Source organism: Leptopilina boulardi, unplaced genomic scaffold (assembly GCF_019393585.1).
Source record: "Leptopilina boulardi isolate dan_hultmark-lab unplaced genomic scaffold, ZJU_Lbou_2.1 LbouV2_112, whole genome shotgun sequence".
Taxonomy (NCBI): Eukaryota; Metazoa; Arthropoda; class Insecta; order Hymenoptera; family Figitidae; genus Leptopilina; species Leptopilina boulardi.
This window is the reverse complement of record NW_026137655.1, coordinates 252,063-275,785: the sequence shown is the minus strand read 5'-3', so window position 1 is coordinate 275,785 and position 23,723 is coordinate 252,063. Positions and strand designations below refer to the sequence as shown.

Genomic DNA, 23,723 nt, shown 5'->3' with positions numbered 1-23,723 from the left:
CAGAAACTTGTCGAAAATCTACCACCAGGAAGTATTTAATGTTCTTACCCGCACTTTTTACAATTTTCATTTCTATTATCACTTCCACTTTTTTATTTTCATTCACAGAAAATTAAAAAGCATTAAAATAAGCTGCAACGCTTATTATTTTAATCCAATTTTGCTTATTTTAATCCATTTTGGTATTAAAATAAGCAAAATTGGATTAAAATAATATGCGTTGCAGCTTATTTTAATACCTTATAATTTTCTGTGTTACCGTTTCCACTTTCACTTTTTCTAATTCTCATTCGGACTTCCATTCCCACTTCCACTCTTTCTAATTCTCATTTCCACTTTCACTTTTTTATTTTCATTACCACTTCCACTTTTTCTAATTTTTATTCCCACTTCTACTCCCATTTTTTCCACTTCTAATTTTCATTAGCTGTTGCCATTTCGACTAAAAACTCTTTCTAATTTCCATTTACATAACCATTTCCACTTTTTTTAATTACCATGGATGGAAATTAGAAAAAGTGAAAGTGATAATGAAAATTTAAAAAATTAGGAATGGAAGTGGGAGTGAAAATATAAAAAAGTTGTAATGAAAATAAAAAAGTGGAAGATGAAATGAGAATGAAAATTGGAACAAGTGGAAGTGAAAGTGTGAATGAGAATTAGAAAAAGTGGTAGTGGCAATGAATATAAAAAACTGTAAGTGGAAATAGGAATGGGAATGAAAATTAGAAAAAGTGGAAGTGGCAATGAATATAAAAAAGTGGAAGTGGAAATGGGTATGAAAATTATAAAAAGTGGAAGTGAAGTGGGAATGAGAATTAGAAAGAGTAGAAGTGAGAATGGAAGTGCGAATGAGAATTAGAAAAAGTATAAATGGAAATGGGAATGAAAATTATAAAAAGTTTAAGTGGAAGTGAAAGTGGTAATGGGAAAGTAGTGGCAAAGTTTCTGTGAAAATATATTTTAGAAACTCTTAATTTTTTATAGGTACTAACGTTAGTAACATTAGTAATGTTAGTAACATTAGTAACGTTAGTAACGTTAATTTTTTCACCTGGGAAACTGCAATGTCAGCAAGAAATATGATATTAAAACGAGTGTATTTTTATAATAATTGATTTTTAAAAGAAAATACAAAAATTTGATATAAAAATTAGGTAGAATTTTCCTTTTCAAAACTGTTCATAAAATAGTCAACTTTTACGAGAGTCACGGACAGTACATTAATGTCTCAAAGAAAGGTAATAAATACGTTAAAGTTGCAAATGCACAGAAAATGAAAGTATAAAAGCTTATTTAATAATCTTCAATCTGGAAGAGTTGTACGCAAAATTCAAAACATTCCATCTGAAGTTAACAGTAAGCATTTTAAGCATATCAAAAATTTTGACAAAAATAATAGACTTTTCTCTCCAAAGACTGACAAGAGACTGTAATGTTTGTATTTTCTTTTAAAAATAAATTATTATAATAATACACTCGTTTTAATATCATATTTCAAGAGATAATTTCATATTTCTTGCTGATAATGCAGTTTTTTTTGACTTTTGTGGCCCTCCATATTAAATATTTAAAAAGTGCCATACGGCATGAAAAAATAGATCAAATTTGCTGTAATTTGACCTAATAGAATAACCTTTTTTTTCATTAAAAATATTCTGGGCAGAGGGGGTGTTTGTCTTATTGACAAAGAATGCCCCATTTAAAAAAAAAAAAACAAAATTTTTTGTCCATATAAAATTATAGACACAATTAATTTTAACTATTTTTAACAACTATGTAAAATGATTGGAAAGTAAATTGTTTATTTTCATTAAATTCACTATGACTAAATAGCAGGACTATTTGTCGAGCCATTTTGCGGTTCCGGTATGGAATCCCCTTCATAGCGTGCATTAATTTAGGTCACAGGAAGGATCATGTGACCTATTCTAAGAGAGATGTTGGATCTGACCCTAACTAAGGCTGTTATTAACCCCTTATTAGCATTCAGCTACGCTCAACGACAATTTGAATACTATTGAAAGGTTATATTATATCAATTTATTCAATTATTATATATATATATTATGATTAATGAAAACGTTTTGTTTTTTTAGATTTCATTTTAATTCGCATATAATTTGGCGAATATTAATCATATAAAAGTTCAATAAATCAAAATATATGAAAAATATTTTTGGCTAAAAAAATACCATCATCAGGACTTATTGTACAAATATTAATATGTTAATCCTAGGGGTCTATTCAAGTATTATGTAAGAATATTTTTGAAATCTTTTTTAAGGCTTCCCTTAAATAATATTAAATATTATTATTATTATTATTATTATTATTATTATTATTATTATTATTATTATTATTATTATTATTATTATATTTTTAATAATATTTATTATTCAAAATTTATATTATTTTTTACTTTTTTATAATTAGTAGTAGCAGACAATTAGTCAGAAAAATTTATCTTAAATATGTGTAATTATAATATTGTAATTATTATTTTTATTGCAATTACTATTGTTATTATAATTATTATTGTTACTGTAATTATTCTACTGATACGAACTAAACCTTGAGTTTTATTAAGACATAAATTTTCTAAGATCTTGATACTTTAGTATAAGTAGTAAAAGTAAATTTTAGTCAGACAGCGGGGTTTAAATTCACGGAATTTTCATATAAGTAATAAAAGTCAATTTCAGACAGACAAAACTTTCTCCAAAATTTGGTAAATTTGTTATCAGTAATAAAAGACAGTTGCAGTCAGGCATAAAAGATTAACAATTATTTTCATTATTCTGTCAGTATGGTTTAATGTGAGTTTGCAGTTAGATTTTTCTATTAGTAGAAAATGTCAATTTCAGTCAGACGAAAAAGTTTAATTTCAATTTATTTGTTTATGTATCAATAGTAAAAATACGTTGCAGTCAATTTTTTTAATTAGTAGTAAAAGTGTGTTGTAGTCAGACTTTTTTATTATTTTTGTGTCAGTAGTAAAAGTGAATTGTAGTAAGGCTTTTTATATTTTTTCCTTTCAGTAGTAAAAGTTAGTTATAATCAGACATTGCTATATAAATTCTTGTAAATTTTTCACATTTCGTAAAAAAAATACCATCAGTCTGACAAAACTTTTTGCAAATTATTCTTAATTTGATTATCAAAAAAAAAAAAAACTTACAAGACAAGAAATTTTCCAAAAATTCTTATATTCTTACATAATACTTAAATATTTGGAAAAATAATTAAAATTAAATAAAAAATTTCGTTATCTCTTACCTTGAGGTAGGACGGTGAACAGCAAAATTTGAAAACAAGTGACCACGATCCAAGGCCTTATTCGTGGCAGTGGTGTAATCCTAACATTGGGTGTATTGTGAAGAGGTAAGAGGATCGTCGTCGACATTTTGTGATCTGGTACCGTCATTTTCTCCTCTTTACGTTTTTTTTTTTTAACGGCACGTAACTCGATTTTGTCGAGTTCACACGCCGATGAAAAATCCTTATTGAACAGCAATGATCATTTTTGAAGAGAGAGAGAGAGTATTTCTGGCCTTTTCGATGATATGATTCTCGTCACACAATAATAATAAGCATAAAAAAAAAAAAATAATAATTTTTTTTTTTTTTCTTTCCGAGTCTGCGGCTACTCACTTTGAGCCGTGGACGCTATCGAGCCTCCCGATTTGGCCGTCATAACCAAGTGTTCTTTTCTCCACGTGTTTTATCCTCGCGATATACCAACAAGACAAACGAATCCAGATCTGCGGCTCTTGATTATCTACTGTGACCTTGACACTGTCCACACTTCAGCCACATTTTTAATTCCTGCAAATAATATTCTTCTTATCATCATCATTGTCTAATCACATTTTTTCTATATATACTAATTATTTTCACTTTCGATTATTATTATTTTTTTACACTAAAAAAAAAATTATTTTATTCAAGTAATCGGTTACTTTACCATTATCAAATAAATATTTACTTGGACCAAATAAACATTTACTTGTATCAAATAACTTTTTTTTCAGTCAATTACATTTTATTTTTTTTTTGCAAAAACAGAAATTATATTGAAATAAAAATTATTTGATACAAATAAATATTTATTTGATTCAACACTCAGAAAAAAAATAATAGATATTTGTCTCAGAACCAAATAAATATCACTGTTTTAAATAAATATTTACTTGTTGGAAATAAATTTTTATTTGATATATTAATAAAAAATTTTATTTATGACAATATTTTTATTTTCGCCAAATAAATTGCTCTGAGACAAATATACGTTTATTTAATTCAAATATATTATATTTTATAAAACATTTCTCTGGATGAATTAACCGATTATTTGAATCAAATAAATTTGTTTTCAGTGTAAAAAAAATTAATATAATACATCAATAATGGAAAAATTAAATTTTTTAAATTTGTAACAATAAAAAAAAACAAAGAAATTTCATTGATTTTCAGTAAACATAGAGAAAAATATTAGTTTAAAAAAAAGACTAAAATCACAATGATAATTTTTATTAAAAATTCATTAATTGTTCAAAAAGACAAAAAAAAATACAAATAAAAAGAATTTCTCTCCACTGTACTAAAAATTTTCGCTGAATGTCATAAAAAGACACCGAACAGTTATGAACTCAAATAATGAACTTAAAGATCTCGGCAAGTCACTGATATACTTGAAATCTCTCTGTTTCGTTTATGAGCAATATAAGTGTTTTCATTTTTTTTTTTTTTTTTTTTTTTTTGAGATAAAAAAAATCATTAACCTCATATCAAACATAACGGTAATTAAAAATTTTTTTTAACTGACAAATTATTATTTTATTTAAAAATTTCGTGTTTTTTCTAGAAACATCTGTAAAAAGAAAGTCTTATTTTAAGGCCGAAAAGAGATCTTATTTTAAGAGGCAACATTTTTAAAGCAGCTTTGCTGAATTTACACAATGAAATTTCCATTAGAGCTTCTAGCGCTGATTTTAAGACTCATCTGAAAATAAGATCTTCTTTTTACAGTGAAATTAATACTTTATTTTAAATAACAGTCGTTTTACAATTGATAAAATTTGTTTCGTCAGTGTCGCATTTTTTTTTCCTAGTTAATCAGTAGAAAAAAAAAAATAAAATAAAATCACTGAAATTTCAGTCTCATTTTTGACAGATTCCCAATGACATATCACCGATTGGAAATCGTAACAAGGTAGTCACTGAAAATTAGTGGAACTTCCATGATAGATTGAAATTTAAACAGTATAAGAATAATTGAAAAAAAATTCTTTTACTAAAAAATATATACGAGAGTAAAATAATTGCAACTCAAAAATTTTATTAATTATTTCCCTGTATATATGCTTTATGTGCTCTTAAGGGGTAAATTCATTAATTATACCAAAAATTTATCTAACATTGTTTTTTAAATAATATTATGCTAAATTGGAAGTTTTTTTATATTAAAAACTTTTCATATATTCAGAAATTTTTTTTTTTTTTTTTTTTTTTTTTCAAACAGAAATTTTCATGAAAACTTTCTTCGTTCCATCATGCGAGAGAGAAAGAGAGCTGAAACTATGTCAAAAATTGATTTCCAATTTCTCAAAATATTACCTCACTTTTAAGAGCTTTTTAAACACAATTTTTTTTCTATTCTTCAATTTCTATTCTTGAAATAATTGGAAAAAAAATTTAAATTACCTACATATTCTAATTTTTGTGATTTGTGAAATAAAAAGAAAAAAAAACAGTATTTGCATTCCCCCAATTTTTGGAAATGAATGGATACATGAAGAGTCGTTTAGAGGTTGAAACAAAATATACAAAAAAAAAAAAAAATTGTGTTTCCTTTATGTCGAAATTTGTCACACGAGAAACCTCTGACGATGCTAGAGATAAAAACCATAAAGTACGCGTAGTAAACAGCGACTAGTTTATGGCCACTATATACAATAAAAAAAAAATTTGTTCTTTTTTGTTACAATTTGCTGTAGCGTTTAGTAGTTCATAAAATGTGTCATCTTTTTTTTTTCATAATTGAATTTACAATGTTCCTGAAATTAATTTTTGAAATTTTTCATTAGATTCTTTATTAGGATTTAATAAATAATTGAAATTTATAATCATAATCATGATTTTCATCAATGAATAGCTTTAATGCTTGGTAAATTTATATATCGTATTTTTTTTTTTTTTTTTATATCCCCTATTCAATATTTTTAATTATCGATCTATCGTAAGGATTGGTTTAATTTTAAAAGTTTAAAAGTCTATTATAGTATCCGTATAGCACTTTGCTCTAGTTTCAAGATTCCTAACTCAACAAACGTTACCTTCTAATCGGATTAACTAACTTTGCAATTAAGAGCACTATAAAGCATACAGGAAAACACGTAAAATTAATGTTACTCTATAGTAACATCCATTAGCGAGAAAAGTCATTTTTTTATTTTACAAAATGTAATGTAATACTTTCCAACTGATTAAATATTAAAAATGCGTGTATAAAAATATATAAAAAATAATATATACAAAAAATAAAAATGCCCTATAAAGCAAATGATAAATAAAATCTTATTTTATATACAGGAGAAATTCTAAAAAAAAAAAAAAGATCTTAATTTCAACTAAAACTTGTATTCAAAATACATTTTTCAATCCTAGATAAATAATTTTATAAACAAAAATTCAATTTCAAAATAATTAAAATTTTTATTTATAATTAATAAAAAAAAAAAAATATCTTAAACGGAATATCTAAATAAAATTCAATATGACACAAATCTGTACAAAAAAAAACAATACTATATATATATATGGGGAAAAAAGAAAAGTTGTGCGCTATGACATAAAAATATTTCTGCTTTTTTCGCATTGAATTAACCATATATATATAATATCTACATTGAAAATCCATAATATTGTTTTTTTTTTATTTTAGAAAAAAAAAATGGAATGTGTGAAAAAAATATTGGCTTTTCTTTATTTATACTAGGAGCTCTTAGTTTAAATAGACGAGTTACTTATTGGATACCATTGAGGTGTAGAGAACATGTACTTCATTACACATACATGAACAACCCTTTTCATTCATGTAGACACGAAATACAAGCGCTCATCAAGAACGCATATAAATTTTCCCCAACAACATAGGGAATTGAAATTTTAATGTCTCGTCGTAACCGAAGAAAAGTGCGTTTAATTTAAATTAAAATCTAACTTCATTGTTTAATCAACTGTTTATTTCAAAAAAAAAGAGCTCAATAAAAAAGTTCAATTACAGTAAGATAAACATTTTTTTTTTTACAATATATTAATATTATATTTTAATATATAAAAAAGAATTCTTCTTATATTAAGAATATTACTCTTTTTTATTCAAAGAATATAAAGAAAATATTCACAAATAGAAATCAAGATCTAAAAACATTTTTTCACGATATTTTTATCTCATTTTCTCGTTCACTAATTAAAATTTAAAGTGTCGTTGTTTCTGACACAAGGGTGGAAATATTTTATGAAAAAAAAAAAAAAGAAGAAACATGCATTTATTGCAATTGATATTTACCGCATATGAATAAAAATACTTCAATAACAAAATTTATGAGCAAAACGAATAATATAAAATAAAATGACCATATTTATAGTTCAATAAGCATAACTTGACACATCATTTCTGAAATATTGGAATTTTCGTTTTCAAATCCATTTCTGTGCGTATTTATTGCACAGATAACTATTTCAGTTTGCATAATTGCTCGCATTCATGATTGAACTTTATGTTTAAATTTGCACACATATAGTATATACAGTGATGTACATTATATGAATGATCCAATTATTTTATATTCACGATCAATTTTTTATATTTTCAAATATGTTACAGAAAAAAAAAAAATTTTTTTTTATTTTACACGTAACTATATATCCGTGTAATAATAATTTGTATATTACCCACTTTTAATTTAATAAACAATAAAATAATTAAAGTACTTAAAAAAATATGTTTCAAAAAATATAAAAACTGTTTAATTTATTATTTTTTGGTTAAATTATTTATTATTCACAAAATTTCTAAAGTTCGATGAGATCATCAGTTTCCATACTTTTTGAACATCCTGTATATTTCATATATCAATTTTATATGAATTTATGAATAATTAATTATTATTTAACATTTAATTATTATTTAAATATTGAATATATTTACTGTTTACAGAATAGTTATATATACCATTCGAATATCTCTAATTAAACATCAAATCATAATTAAATGGATCATGAATTAATCATGAATTCGATATTTCATGCTGTGAGATGAATAATTTTGACAATCCCTTAGATGTAGAAATTAAGCCTTAATCTTGATGATTATCAAAATATTAATCGCTATACGTAGCAAATTATACAACTCTTAAGATTTTTAATTATTTTCTTTTTTTATCAACTTTCTCAATTAAATACTATTTATAGCTCATCATCAAAAAAAAAAAACAAAAAAACACTTTTCTTTTCAGTTTATCTCGTGTCCAAATGAATGATAACCAAAATTAATCACACTCCAAGTACTACGCTTTTGTTCATTCAATAAAATTTTTATGCTCAACCAAATAATACTTTTTATGAGCATTTCTGATTAAAATGAAGGAAAAAAATTATAGTATATGTAGTTTTTTTTATAATGAAGCAAAATATTACAATGTTACACTGAAAAAAAAAATTTTTTTTATTTGATTCAAATAATCGGTACTAATTATTTGATATAAATAAATATTTATTTGATAATAGTCAAGTGGCTAATTATTTGAATCAAATAAATTTTTTTTTCAGTGTACCGAAAAATAATACAGGCCGACAAAATTATAGCATAATTCAGATTCAAGGACATATACACTTTTCCGAAACATTTTGAATCCGAATCTGACCTCAAAATTGACGTCAGGTTTCCGAAATATACCAATCAAAAAGATGAGGCTAAAGTCCGCAACGTTTTCAAAAAAGAAAAATTAAAATAGAATTATTTTTTCCTGTCAATTTATCTCTAATTTTGATTTGCACAAATTTTCAAAAAATTAATAACTTTTATAAAAACACCCGAATAACTTTAATTTTAACCAAAATTAATGGATATTGTCTAATTTTTTTTTTGTTTTCGTTTATAAAAACGTTGCGGACTTTAGCATTATTCAAAAAGAACAATTTTTTGACAATATTTGTCATCAAGGGATAATTTATTTTCAAAAAAAGTTGTCACAGCATCTCAAAGTACTATATTCTTCCCTTTTAAAATGCATTTTGAAATTTTAAAAAATCTTTATCTGGCTATGAGTTATCGTCATTTAAAATTTCTGATACTAATATTGTAAAATTCACCAAACTCGCAAATCAGAAAATTCAAATGACGAAAACTCAGAGCCAGATAAAGATTTTTTAAAGTTTCAAAATGCATTTTAAAGAAGAAAAATAGTACTTTGAGATGCTGTAACGACTTTTTTGAATAGAAATTATCTCTTGATGTTACATATGGTAAAAAAAACTCTTTTTTACCCTTTCAGATTAGAATACCTATCTCAAAAAAACTTCAGATCAATTCTGAGGTAAGATTCGAATTTAGTATACGTCGAAATGCTTCGAAAAAATAGTCTGCGATTTTTAGTTTTGAAGTCTAAAATTTTGCCAGTCTATGCAATAGTGAAAAGGAAAATAATTCTAAAAATAATTATTCTAAGAATTTTTGCTAACGCAAGAATAATCAAAACACAAATTAATGATCGAAATAATAACTTAAGCAACTCCCAGGGCGTTTTTCAAATATTTAACCAAGTTGTAATTATGTAAAATTTTGGCGAAACTAGTCCCTAACCTGATTATCAAGGATACACATGTCTACTAGAGCGGATAGTTTAATTTAGCCGCTTGACTAAATTATGTTGCTACTGTATCTACATGTATGATGAGTACATATATATATATATATATATATATATATATATATATAGAGAGAGATAGGATAAGCTTGTCTCTCCCGGAAATGACTCGAGCCTACCTGACTTGACTATATTTCTCCACGAATTTTCCTCGAATGAAACAGCATCAATAGAGGAAGGGTGAACCGCACTTTCTAAAACTTGTTGAACCTTGCGCTTGGCAAGCGGAATCCAATTTTGCTCACTTTAAGTATTCGTTTTCGGAATTCTCTCTTTGCTTGAGGTTCCGGATGGTTTGGCCGATTTGCACTAGCCAAAGTCGTTTTCGTGTTGTACAACAACAACAACAATAGGTCAATGGGGTAGTAGAAGTAGTACAGAGGATCTCGACGATTCTTCACCAAATCCAACGAACATGGATCGATAGATCCTATCAACTCGAGGGACACTAGGGTCCGAGAATCTCCAAAACTTGTACATTCTCTCTCTTCTTCTTCTTCTTCTAAAGAACAGAGATCCAACTCACATAAAACGTCCTTTTACGTTATGGCTCGCTGCCAATTTCTTAAACATAGCACAAAGATCTCGATCTGTTAAGATCAGAGATCTCTTTGGAAACTTAAATCACTTGGAATTATTATCCTTTAAACCATATATGTGTCATCTCTAAGGATGTTAATTGCAAAACTTTTTCCGGTTACGGAGACAAACAACATTTCCGGGCGTCCCGGCTATATATATATATATATATATATATATATATAGAATGAGAGAGAGTAAGAGGGACACCACACCGCGCACCGATAGACAAGGGGGGAGAATATATAGGAATAGGTGTATGTGTTAGAGAGAGAGAAAAATAGAAACAGCAGCAGCAGCAGCTCTCGCAGCTCGTCTCGTGCGATGGTTTGCAACGGAACTGAATATCCGAGCTACTGGTGATTTTGAGCTTGATAGTAGGAACGCGCGACTCGCAGCAGCACCTGCGATATAGAGCTCCTCTAAACGGGGGAGTTCCTCCTACCATCCCTCTACAATTTCGCGAGAAGCTGCGAACTGGACCACCACGCAACCCCCACTAACTCTCCTTCATTCGAAGCCCACCCCACAGATCAATATTGTACCCACGGTACGGGAGTCTACCTCCGACCTCGTGCTAAGACCGTAGCACATAGCCACCATAGCGAATCAACTTTGCCTGTCTCTCCATCTCTCTCCATCTCTCTCTCTTTCTCCTCTATTACAACGGCCATGAACCAACAAGTTTCATATCCTCACAATTTTTACAAATTCTTCTATTTCAAGAAATTATAGCCTAGCCATATATTATTTTTACCAAATTGTAACAATGTTACAAAAACAATATACAAAATCATGGTGGTTGGTTCCAGATTTTCCAGCTAACGCAAGGGAAGAGCTGGTCTGCCTGTTTTCGCTGACCCATATTCCACCTAGGAAAACAAGCTTTTGATAAGCCAGCTTACAATTAGCAAAATAATGTTCAAATTAATGAAGAATCATTATATTCTATGTTTTAAGAATAAACTCTCGAAAGAAACAATTATCGATAAATAGAAAGAAAAAAAAAAAAATTACAAATCTTAAAATATCCGGAACAGAACAAATATAACTGTTATTTTTTTCTACAGTTGTAAATTCATTAAGAATATTTGGAATATTTAGAGCTCATTAGCGGCATAGAGTGTTAATGAGGAATTTTACTCTCAGAAACGGTTATTCTCCCTCGGCAATTAGTAATAGTTTTGTTGGACATTTCGTAAATTAGAGGGCATTAAATTTCATAATGGCCCAAGATGCTTATTTCTTTTTGTCTCTACATTTGATAAAGCAATTATTATTTTTTTGCCCTACAGATTAATTAAAATCGTATCCCTGAGACAAAAAAAATTTCATTTAAATACAAACATAATTTTAAATGATTTTATTTGGTTCAATCCATTTAACTCAATAAGTTTAATATTAATAAACAGAAAATATCTACTACTTTAGTTTAAAAATATATTTGTTTTAAGAAAAAATATATATTTATCACAGAGCCAAATAAATATTTATTTGTTGACAATAATTATTTATTTGTTGAAAATAAAAAAAAAATTACTCTGAATAATTTATTTAATTCGAAAATATTTTTTTATTTTGGTTAAGCAAAAAATATTTGCTTAAATAGAAATAGTAAAGAGAAGAAAATATCTAAAGACACTTTTGCATGAAAGCAATATTTTAACAGTTTTTGAAAGTAATAAATTTTTTAAAGAAAGTATTCCCCTGCTTATCACCTTCCATTTGTAGTCACGTTTGAAGATTTTCTTTTATTTTTTTTTTGTTATCCTACTTTTTCGAGTTCTAATTAAAATATTTATAGAATAATGTGTTTATTCTAAGGAAAGTTCATCTAAAGTGGAAAATTTCTTAGTTGAAGAAGAAAAGAGGCTTTAGAATAAATTGCTAAAAATGCGACGTTGAGAGACAAAAATATATTGGATTTGTTATCTGGAGCACTAGGGTGGCCTAAAATAATAAAATGTTAGTCCTGATTACCTCGGGTTTATTTTCTCATTCCTCTCTATCATTCTTAGCTCGACCATCAAAATATTGTACACAAAATTTCCTCTTTCTCTCTTTCTCTCTCTCTCTCTCGATAAAACAAAAGATTTTTTTTTTATATTTTAATCTAAAATTTAAGAGCTAAATTTTTAATTATTCACTATACAACGCTGATTTAATTAATTTACAAATTAATTTTTAATCAAATCTCTCAAAGTTTCAAAGAGAAAGCATTAATTATTAATTCGGTTACTCTTGTTTTATAATTTATTTTATTTATTATTATATTTGGTTTTTAAAACTGAATACCAAGAAAGCATTTTTATTATAATAGTTTTATTTTTAAACCAAACACAATATTCATTATTTTTTTCTGTAAAACAAATTTTTTTTCCAAAAAAAAAAAAAAAATTAATTTCATAGTGTGAAAGGAAACATTTATAGAATTTCCTTTATTTTTTAAATCAACCTTCAACAGGTTTATCTTCAACGAAAATATATATATATATATATATATATATATATATATATATATATATAAATTAAAGAGAAAACATCAAAACACATTCAGGAAATCATGAAATTCTATTTCCTATTTTCCATGAATTTCACAGACCAATTGATCGAAATGATATTCTTTCTCCAAATTTAATGAGCTTCAAATTACATACAAAATCGATATATTTCACTAAAACAGAAATTCTATTGCTACTGTATGAATAATTCTTGTTGAAATCTAACTATAATGTGAACTCAAATGACAATGAGAGAGAGAGAGAGAAAGAAAGAGTGAATATTCAACTCAATTCGACTATTTCAAAAACTTTCTCTTATTTTATTTAACCGCACTAAAAAAAATTAATACTGTTAAATAAACTGTTAACTTTTTGATTTTGAATTTGAAAAAAAAAATTATGTAAATTAACTTTATGACTATATTATCAAATAATTATTATTTGGCTCAATTAAATTATATTTGTTATTCAGATATATATTATTAATTTAAATATATTGTTTATTTATAATAAATACAAAAATTATATATTTCAAGTAAATATATTTATTTGATTAGTCAAGTTATCGATTATTTGAATCAAATAAATTATGCTATAAAAAAAAAAGAATGCTATATCTTTTTTATACACGCTCCTCTTCCCCATATAAGCTTCAATAATATTTTTCTCATCCCCCTTCTCATATATCTTAACGTCAAATTATTTTTTACTAACCCAACCCCCCCACCCCACCCTTTTATAAAGATTTAGTAGCAACAGACAATTAAAGTCAGACAAATATATCTTTAATTTTTTTAACTTATTACTGTAATTATTATACTGATATTAGAGAGATAAACGTGAGTTTTATTTTAAGACATTTTCTAAGATCTTGGTATTATTTTAGTGTCAGTAGTAAAAGTAAATTTTAGCCTAGAGAGATTACTGTTTAAATTCACCAAATGTGATTAAAAATATTTATTATTATTAATCATTTTTTATTATTATTATTTTTATAATATTTTTGATATTAATTATTAATCATTATTAATATTTATAATATTTTCAAACATTTTATAATATTATTAATATTTTTTTTTATTAAGTAGTAAAATCTTAATTTTTACATCAGGAGTATAAAAGTCAGTTCCAGTCAGACGTTTAAATTCTTGTATATTTGAATTCATTAAGAGACACTTTTTTCTCTGTTATTTGTATTTAAAAATAAGATTTAGAAACTTCTTCAAGATTAAATTAAAAAAAAAAAAAATTAAAAAATAATTACTCTAGTTACCACGGCAACGGTTGCTGTAATGACGATTATCATGGCCACGGTTACTATGGTAACGGTCACCACAGCAACGATTCCTTACTATTAGCAACGCATAATTTAAAATAAAAAAATTCATTTTTTGTCTTTAATAAATTTGTAGTCTTTAAATATTTTATTCAACAAATTTAATATTAATTAATTAACTTTTATTATGATAAAAAAAATTACCTGATTAAAAAATACAAGGAATTATCTCTGAAAAATATAATTACTCTAAACACGATAAAAATTGTAAATCAATAATAGAAATTCTAGCCTTTATTATATAATGATATAAGAGGATTATTGAAAATCGAAGAAAATATTTTCATCCTGTATGTAATTTCAAACCAGATTAATGAAACTGATTAACAATGCCTTATCGATCACGTTCATTATCTTAAACCTATATCCTATTTCCATTGTCCACGTGTAAATGCAAACAGATTTCATATATATATACACAAGCAAATTCAGATTCCTGTGGGTTTGTAAAAGGAGATTTTCAATAGACGCCTCTCCAACAGTAGTAGCGTATTCCTACTGATACCTAGAGATTGCACAAAGTTTCAAAACTAGCTCCTATTTTAACAAGGTATTTCAAGCAATTGAAATTTCAATTTGTCCACCATGGAATTTAATTTTCAAATCCCATGTACTACTTATCCTCAAAATAAATATTATTCATGAACAAAATTTTTCAATTCTTTCTTTTTTAATCCCGAATAATGAAAAAAGTAAAAATATAATAATATAATAATATAATAATATAATTTTTTTTTAAATAAATAAAAATTATATTCGATTGATTTTCGTTGCTGTTAAAAGTTTGGAATTCTTGCATTACTAAACAAGTTATATTTAAGAATATTATATGCATATTATAAAAATTATTAAACCGAAAAAGTAAATTAAAAATAAATAAAGAACGACATAGAGACATCTGCACATTTTCTGGAGAAATTATTATCAATATAATTCAAAACTGCTCAATGCTGAATGCAGATGTCACTCTCAAAAATCGATATATACCAGCTTCAAATAAACTTTATATATGATTTTCCACTTTATTAATTTAAAAAAAAAAAATTCCAACAAAGAAAATAAAGAAAAAGCCTTTAAAGCCCCCTTTTTGCTTGTCAAGGTTTTATTAAATATATACATAAAATATATATCTGAATTCTAATCAATATGAATAATAATTTTTGCAAAAATAAATATTCACAGAAATTCAATTTTCGATATTTTTCTTTTTTTTTCATTTTAAAGAAGAAAATTTTTTAATATAGAAATTTCAATTTTCTTTTCATATATACTACAAAGAAGGGAAAAAAATTTCTTAGAGAAAATGTCAAAAAAATTTAAATTTTTATAATTTATTTTCCTCGAGATTTTTCTTTATTAAACTTTTTTATTATTATTTTTCTTTATCGATATTTTATAATTTGTATTTTTAAAAAAATAATTTTTTTTTGCCAATTTTCCGTTAATTCACATTTTATTAATTATTCATTCATTAAACAAAATGAAATTTACAAGATGTGCATATAATTATTATGAATCCGAAAACACACTCATTCGATGCAAATGCGAACGCAAGGGTAAAATTTATGAGGTGTGGAAGGCGAGAGGTACATACGAATCCACCATTTAACTACTGTTCCAATTATTTTAGTCTAACATTCGCACATTGTTTGCAGGCAACAAGCGTGCCACCAGGATTTCTAATAGGCGCGTAACTATAGCTTTGTTTCAACTAATCAAACTGGAAATAATATATAAAATATTATACCTTATTTATATATAATTCTTAAATACATTAGTTCTCAATTTTTTTTTCTACAGTAATAATTAATTTACTACAAGAAAATGAAAAGCCCCTCTAAAAAGTAATTTTTCTCTAATTTCCTCTCCCTTTATAAAGTCATAAAATTTAAAAAACTTTTTTTCTAAACTAGAATGTACAAAACTTTTTCAAAATACAATTCTAGGACTTTTTCAGGTTGACTGAATTTATTTTTGCCACTGGATATTCACAGGACTTTTTATTCAATTTTAGTTTTAAAAAACGAGAATTTCGCTAATTAAAAAAGGGAATTTTATTTTTACAAATGGGGATTTTGAAAATCAAGTGAAAAAGTGAAAAAATTACTCCCAAGTAATTAAAACAAGTTGACAATTGATCAGGATCTCATATAACATGTTTCTATAAAGAAAAAAATTTGTTTCCGCCACTTTGAAAAGTTTTATAAACGAAAGGACTACAAAGCTTCCTCCACGAGGAAGCAAAATAGTCAAAAATTTTGGAACAGAAAATGTATGGCGCACTTTTTGATTGGTCCAGCGGATGCTGAGCTACACTCACTAAAACTGGGAAAAAATTTTCGAAAAAAAAAATTTGCCAGATAATGACTCGGGCATAATGTCAAAAAATTGAGCAAAAAGTTCCGAACAAAAAATGTATGGCGCACTTTTTGATTGGTCCAGCGGATGCTGAGCTACACTCAGATAAATTTTTAAAAAATTTTGAAAAATTAAATTTTCAAGATAATTGATCGGGAATACCGCCAAAGTCTTAACCCGGGAGTCTCGAACAAAAAATATATGGCGCACTTTCTGATTGGTCCAGCGGATGCTGAGCTACACTCAGATAAATTTTTTAAAAAATTTCGAAAAATTAAATTTGCGAGATAATTAATCGGGAATACGGCCAAAGTCTTAACCCGGGAGTCTCGAACAAAAAATGTATGGCGCACTTTTTGATTGGTCCAGCGGATGCTGAGCTACACTCAGATAAATTTTTTAAAAAATTTTGAAAAATTAAATTTTCGAGATAATTGATCGGGAATACCGCCAAAGTCTTAACCCGGGAGTTTCGAACAAAAAATGTATGGCGCACTTTTTGATTGGTCCAGCGGATGCTGAGCTACACTCAGATAAATTTTTTAAAAAATTTTGAAAAATTAAATTTGCAAGATAATTAATCGGGAATACGGCCAAAGTCTTAACCCGGGAGTCTCGAACAAAAAATGTATGGCGCACTTTTTGATTGGTCCAGCGGATGCTGAGCTACACTCACTAAAACTGGGAAAAAATTTTCGAAAAAAAAAATTTGTCAGATAATGACTCGGGAATAATGTCAAAAAATTGAGCAAAAAGTCTCGAACAAAAAATGTATGGCGCACATTTTGATTGGTCCAGCGGATGCTGAGCTACACTCACTAAAACTGGGAAAAAATTTAAAAAAAAAAAAATTTGCCAGATAATGACTCGGGAATAATGACAAAAAATTAAGCAAAAAGTCTCGAACCAAAAATGTATTGCGCACTTTTTGATTGGTCCAGCGGATGCTGAGCTACACATACTAAAACTGGGAAAAAATTTTCGAAAAAAAAAATTTGCCAGATAATGACTCGGGAATAATGCCAAAGTCTTTAGCAAAAAGTAGCGAACAAAAAATGTACGGCGCACTTTTTGATTGGTCCAGCGGATGCTGAGCTACACTAGAAAACAAATTTGGAAAAATTTAGAAAAATTAAATTTTCGAGATAACTTCTCCGGAATACCATAAATAAAATAGTCAAAAAGTTCCGAACAAAAAATGTATGGCGCACTTTTTGATTGGTCCAGCGGATGCTGAGCTACACTAGAAAACAAATTTGGAAAAATTTAGAAAAATTAAATTTTCGAGATAACTTCTCCGGAATACCATAAATAAAATAGTCAAAAAGTTCCGAACAAAAAATGTATGGCGCACTTTTTGATTGGTCCAGCGGATGCTGAGCTACACTCACTAAAACTGGGAAAAAAGTTTTGAAAAAAAAAATTTGCCAGATAATGACTCGGGAATAATGCCAAAAAATTAAGCAAAAAGTCTCGAACAAAAAATGTATGGCGCACTTTTTAATTGGTCCAGCGGATGCTGAGCTACACTAAGATAAATTTTTTAAAAAATTTCGAAAATATTAAATTTGCGAGATAATTAATCGGGAATACGGCCAAAGTCTTAACCCGGGAGTCTCGAACAAAAAATGTATGGCGCACTTTTTGATTGGTCCAGCGGATGCTGAGCTACACTCAGATAAATTTTTTAAAAAATTTCGAAAAATTAAATTTGCGAGATAATTGATCGGGAATACCGCCAAAGTCTTAACCCGGGAGTCTCGAACAAAAAATGTATGGCGCACTTTTAGATTGGTCCAGCGGATGCTGAGCTACACTCACTAAAACTGGGAAAAAATTTTCGAAAAAAAAAATTTGCCAGATAATGACTCGGGAATAATGTCAAAAAAATGAGCAAAAAGTCTCGAACAAAAAATGTATGGCGCACTTTTTGATTGGTCCAGCGGATGCTGAGCTACACTCACTAAAACTGGGAAAAAATTTTCGAAAAAAAAATTTTCCTTGATAATGACTCGTGAATAATGTCAAAAAATTGAGCAAAAAGTCTCCAACAAAAAATGTATGGCGCACATTTTGATTGGTCCAGCGGATGCTGAGCTACACTCACTAAAACTGGGAAAAAATTTTTGAAAAAAAAATTTGCCAGATAATGACTCGGGAATAATGCCAAAAAATTAAGCAAAAAGTCTCGAACAAAAAATGTATGGCGCACTTTTTGATTGGTCCAGCGGATGCTGAGCTACACATACTAAAACTGGGAAAAAATTTTCGAAAAAAAAAATTTGCCAGATAATGACTCGGGAATAATGCCAAAGTCTTTAGCAAAAAGTAGCTAACAAAAAATGTACGGCGCACTTTTTGATTGGTCCAGCGGATGCTGAGCTACACTAGAAAACAAATTTGGGAAAAATTTAGAAAAATTAAATTTGCGAGATAATCGTTCCGGAATACCGCCAATAAAATAGGGAAAAAGTCTCGAACAAAAAATGTATGGCGCACTTTTTAATTGGTCCAGCGGATGCTGAGCTACACTAAGATAAATTTTTTAAAAAATTTCGAAAATATTAAATTTGCGAGATAATTAATCGGGAATACGGCCAAAGTCTTAACCCGGGAGTCTCGAACAAAAAATGTATGGCGCACTTTTTGATTGGTCCAGCGGATGCTGAGCTACACTCAGATAAATTTTTTAAAAAATTTCGAAAAATTAAATTTGCGAGATAATTGATCGGGAATACCGCCAAAGTCTTAACCCGGGAGTCTCGAACAAAAAATGTATGGCGCACTTTTAGATTGGTCCAGCGGATGCTGAGCTACACTCACTAAAACTGGGAAAAAATTTTCGAAAAAAAAAATTTGCCAGATAATGACTCGTGAATAATGTCAAAAAAATGAGCAAAAAGTCTCGAACAAAAAATGTATGGCGCACTTTTTGATTGGTCCAGCGGATGCTGAGCTACACATACTAAAACTGGGAAAAAATTTTCGAAAAAAAAAATTTGCCAGATAATGACTCGGGAATAATGCCAAAGTCTTTAGCAAAAAGTAGCTAACAAAAAATGTACGGCGCACTTTTTGATTGGTCCAGCGGATGCTGAGCTACACTAGAAAACAAATTTGGGAAAAATTTAGAAAAATTAAATTTGCGAGATAATCGTTCCGGAATACCGCCAATAAAATAGGGAAAAAGTTTCGAACAAAAAATGTATGGCGCACTTTTAGATTGGTCCAGCGGATGCTGATCTACACTCAAATAAATTTATGAAAAATTTTCGAAAAATTAAATTTTCGAGATAATCTTTCGGGAATACCGCTATAGTGATTAGAAGAAAGTTCTGAACAAAAAATGTATGGCGCACTTTTTGATTGGTCCAGCGGATGCTGATCTACACTCATAAAATCGTGGGAAAAATTTTCGGAAAATTAAATTCGCGAGATAATCGTTCGGGAATACCACCAATAAAATAGGGAAAAAGTTTTGAACAAAAAATGTATGGCGCACTTTTTGATTGGTCCAGCGGATGCTGAGCTACACTTCAAAACGTTTTGGAAAAATTTTCAAAAAATTAAATTCGCTAGATAATCTTTTGGGAATACCGCTATAGTGATTAGAAGAAAGTTCTGAACAAAAAATGTATGGCGCACTTTTTGATTGGTCCAGCGGAGGCTGAGCTACACTACAAAACATTTTGGAAAAATTTTCAAAAAATTAAATTCGCTAGATAATCTTTCGGGAATACCGCTATAGAGATTAGAAGAAAGTTCTGAACAAAAAATGTATGGCGCACTTCTTGATTGGTCCAGCGGATGCTGGGCTACAATCAAATAAATTTTCGAAAAATTAAATTTTCGAGATAACTTCTCCGGAATACCATAAAAAAATAGTCAAAAATTCCGAACAAGAAATGTATGGCGCACATTTTGATTGGTCCAACGGATGCTGATCTACACTCATAAAATCGTGAGAAAAATTTTCGGAAAATTAAATTCGCGAGATAATCGTTCGGGAATATTACCAATAAATTGAGCAAAAAGTCTCGAACAAAAAATGTATTGCTCACTTTTTGATTGGTTCAGCGGATGCTGAGCTACACTCAATAATAATTTTGAAAAATTTTCAAAAAATTAAATTCGCTAGATAATCGTTCGGGAATACCGCTATAGTGATTAGAAGAAAGTTCTGAACGAAAAATGTATGGCGCACTTTTTGATTGGTCCAGCGGATGCTGAGCTACACTCAAAAACATTTTGGAAAAATTTTCGAAAAATTAAATTTTGCGAGATAATTGCACGGGAATACCACCAAAAACAAGTTGTAAATTCAGATGTTCATTACATGAACATTTTGCTTCCTCTTTACGATCAGGAAGAAATTTGCTTCCTCGTGGAGAAAGCAAAGTTTATTGCCAAAATGTGAATTTTTGATTTTTTAACTTTCATTAATTCTTTAAATTTACCTCAAATGTATACTTTATATATATCTATCGATTCATCTTGACGTAAGGAATACGATTTTATTATATATAACCTTAAATTTTTCTATTTAAAAATTTTTTCGATTAAAAAAAATTTTTTTAAAAAAAGACGATAAAATTTTTTTTTGGGGGTATTTTTCCAAATCCTTTGGTCAGATTTGAGATATTAATATGATAAATGAGCGTACCAAATTTTATCTAAATCCATTAAAACCGGTTGAAGTTATCTTCTAAACAAAAAAGGGATCCACACACACATATATACACACATACATACATCCGGACAATTGATCAGGATCTCATATAACATGTTTCTATAAAGAAAAAAGTTTGTTTCCACCACTTGGAAAAGTTTTATAAACGAAAGGACTACAAAGCTTCCTCCACGAGGAAGCAAAAGCATATAATTCTACGCATCTGTAATAAAAAAACATTACTCTTATTTTCAAATATTTGTATCCAAGTTTATTAACAATTAAATATTAACAGTTATCGTAAATGTATACATAGTGATAGAAATCTAATAAAATATGTTTTTAATTTTATAAAAAAAAAAATTGATTGCAATATTCTAAACTTAATAAAAATTATAATGCTGTATAATAAATATTATTTCTTTAGAAATAGAAATATGACTTTTAAAAATTTAACATTATGCAAATTTATTCTAAAGAAAGAGTTGATATTATACTCGTATTCGAATCATTATTTGTCATTGTATCGCTTGTAACCATTTTGGATTTCATTTCAAAAATCAAATGTCTAATTCCAGGAAGCCAAGAAGAACAAGAAGAACCTCGTTCCATCATTAATGAAATATGAATTTTATCTGCTTTCTCAATGTCTTCTGCAATGAGAGCTAAAAAATAAAATAAATTAACTTTAACATTAATCATAACAATTATTTAAATTAATATTAGCCTCTTACTTCAATTTTACTAACCTTTTATTAAGTCTACAACTGTTTTGTGAATATCAACATCTAAGTTTTTATCATGCAATAAATTTTTCATAATTTCTATTCTCTTTTTGATATTTTGTGATTTACTCTCAGAATGCAAATGCTTTTCTAAAAGAACTTCTAAATTTGCTAATAATTCTTTTAGTGAGTCTTGTTGATGAATTAATGAATTAGAATCTTGTTCTTCTTGATCTCCTTTACTCGATTCTGGCACAAGAGTATTGTTTATTTTCTCTTGGCAAGAAAGTGGAGGCGGAAGATTTGATGGAATAGAAACTGGAGTTTGACTTGGAAGATTTGAAGTATTTACTGTTGAATTTAATGGAAATGCAACTCGTTTGTTTAATAGTCTCTTTGTCGGTGTTGTACAAGAAGTTTTCGTTGCATTAAACATACGTTTTGGTGGATCATTCCATCCTGCATCGTGACAGGATGATAAAGATTTTTGAGTTGATTTTATACTTATGTCTAAAATATAAACGTAAATAATTAATAAAAGTTTAAAATCAATAAGTAAGCTTTTAATATTTGAATATTTTTTAAATATAAAAAGTATTGTATATAAACAAAAATATTAACTTAACCTTCTGGTTCTGACATTTCTTTAAAACGACGATTCTTTGATAATTTGTAGATTAAAAAATTTTATTACACACTTTTCGTTGAACTCACAGTAGCAAAGTAATTAAATTTTCATTAATTAAAACAAAAAAATAAAAATATGGAAATGTATATACACAAAGCACTCAGCTGTTGTGAAATTTTGGTTAGGAATTTAAATGACGCCACCGTGTTCATTATCCGAACTAAATCAATTATTCTAATCTACTATCGATAATGTAGAAAATTATCACGAAATCTTTCTTCTCGTCAGTTAAAAATTCTCAGTTTACATAGTTCACTCGGTGCGTAAAATACGTAATGATAATTTTTCCCCTAACATATTTTACGCAATATATCAGGTTTAAAATTGTAAAATATTTGATTTATTTAAAATATATACCGACTTGTAACTCGGGGATATGAGGGGTGGGGTTTAAAACGAGGTACAAAATTAGGTAAAAAATTTAACGTAAATGAAATTAATTAATCAAACAATAAATAAAAAAAAACTACTCACCGATCGCTGAATCCATCCATCGATGCAACAGATTTTCCTCCAAATTAATTGTAATATCCTCGGAAACATCAATCAGGAAGGTGATATTATTTGGTTCGAAAATCCTTGATGAACGGTACCAGACACTTTTCTTATAGCACAAACACTTAACATAAACCATTTTTTGCCCGCAGAAAAAAGGAAATAATCCTATGATACTGAAAACCGATCACTCCCAAAAATTAATTATCGTGAATTTACCATGATATATTTTAAACTCACTTAACCTTCGATTTTGCACATTTCCAAAATTAATTACCGCGAACCAACCACGATATATTTTAAACTCACATAACCTTAGATTTTGCACTCTTCCAAAATACACACGATGAACGGTTTAAAAGAACGCGATCACTTCGATAAAAAATAAATAATTAAACACAATGGCACAATATAAAAGATAGGATTGAAAATAACCGTTT

General features: G+C 27.7%; 2 protein-coding genes across 5 annotated transcripts in view; both read right to left on the bottom strand.

The window, feature by feature from the left end:
- The window catches only part of LOC127280320 (neuronal acetylcholine receptor subunit alpha-7), a 219,334-nt gene extending 195,834 nt beyond the window's left edge, over positions 1-23,500 (bottom strand). For 2 of the 4 annotated variants that reach the window (XM_051303236.1, XM_051303243.1), the window contains exons 1-2: positions 10,052-10,947; positions 3,280-3,828 (exon numbers count right to left, since the gene is read on the bottom strand). In XM_051303236.1, the coding sequence (XP_051159193.1) occupies positions 3,280-3,427 (148 nt within the window). In that variant the 5' untranslated portion in view covers positions 3,428-3,828; positions 10,052-10,947. Of the gene's footprint in view, positions 1-3,279; positions 3,829-10,051; positions 10,949-23,262 lie in introns of those variants that run through there. The other 2 variants (XM_051303252.1, XM_051303261.1) reach the window with 2 other exon arrangements.
- LOC127280356 (steroid receptor RNA activator 1-like) lies at positions 21,621-22,922 on the bottom strand. Its single transcript, XM_051303310.1, has 3 exons — positions 22,727-22,922; positions 22,125-22,610; positions 21,621-22,040 (listed from the first exon to the last, which is right to left on the bottom strand). The coding sequence occupies exons 1-3, from the start codon at positions 22,740-22,742 to the stop codon at positions 21,844-21,846; spliced, it is 699 nt and encodes a 232-aa protein (XP_051159267.1). The 5' UTR covers positions 22,743-22,922; the 3' UTR covers positions 21,621-21,843.
- Positions 23,501-23,723: the final 223 nt, after the last annotated feature.

Coding starts and splice junctions, on each gene's coding strand:
- LOC127280356 (XM_051303310.1), bottom strand. Junction 22,041..22,124: donor AGTTGTAGACTTAATAAAAG/GTTAGTAAAATT, acceptor TTTATTTTTTAG/CTCTCATTGCAGAAGACATT.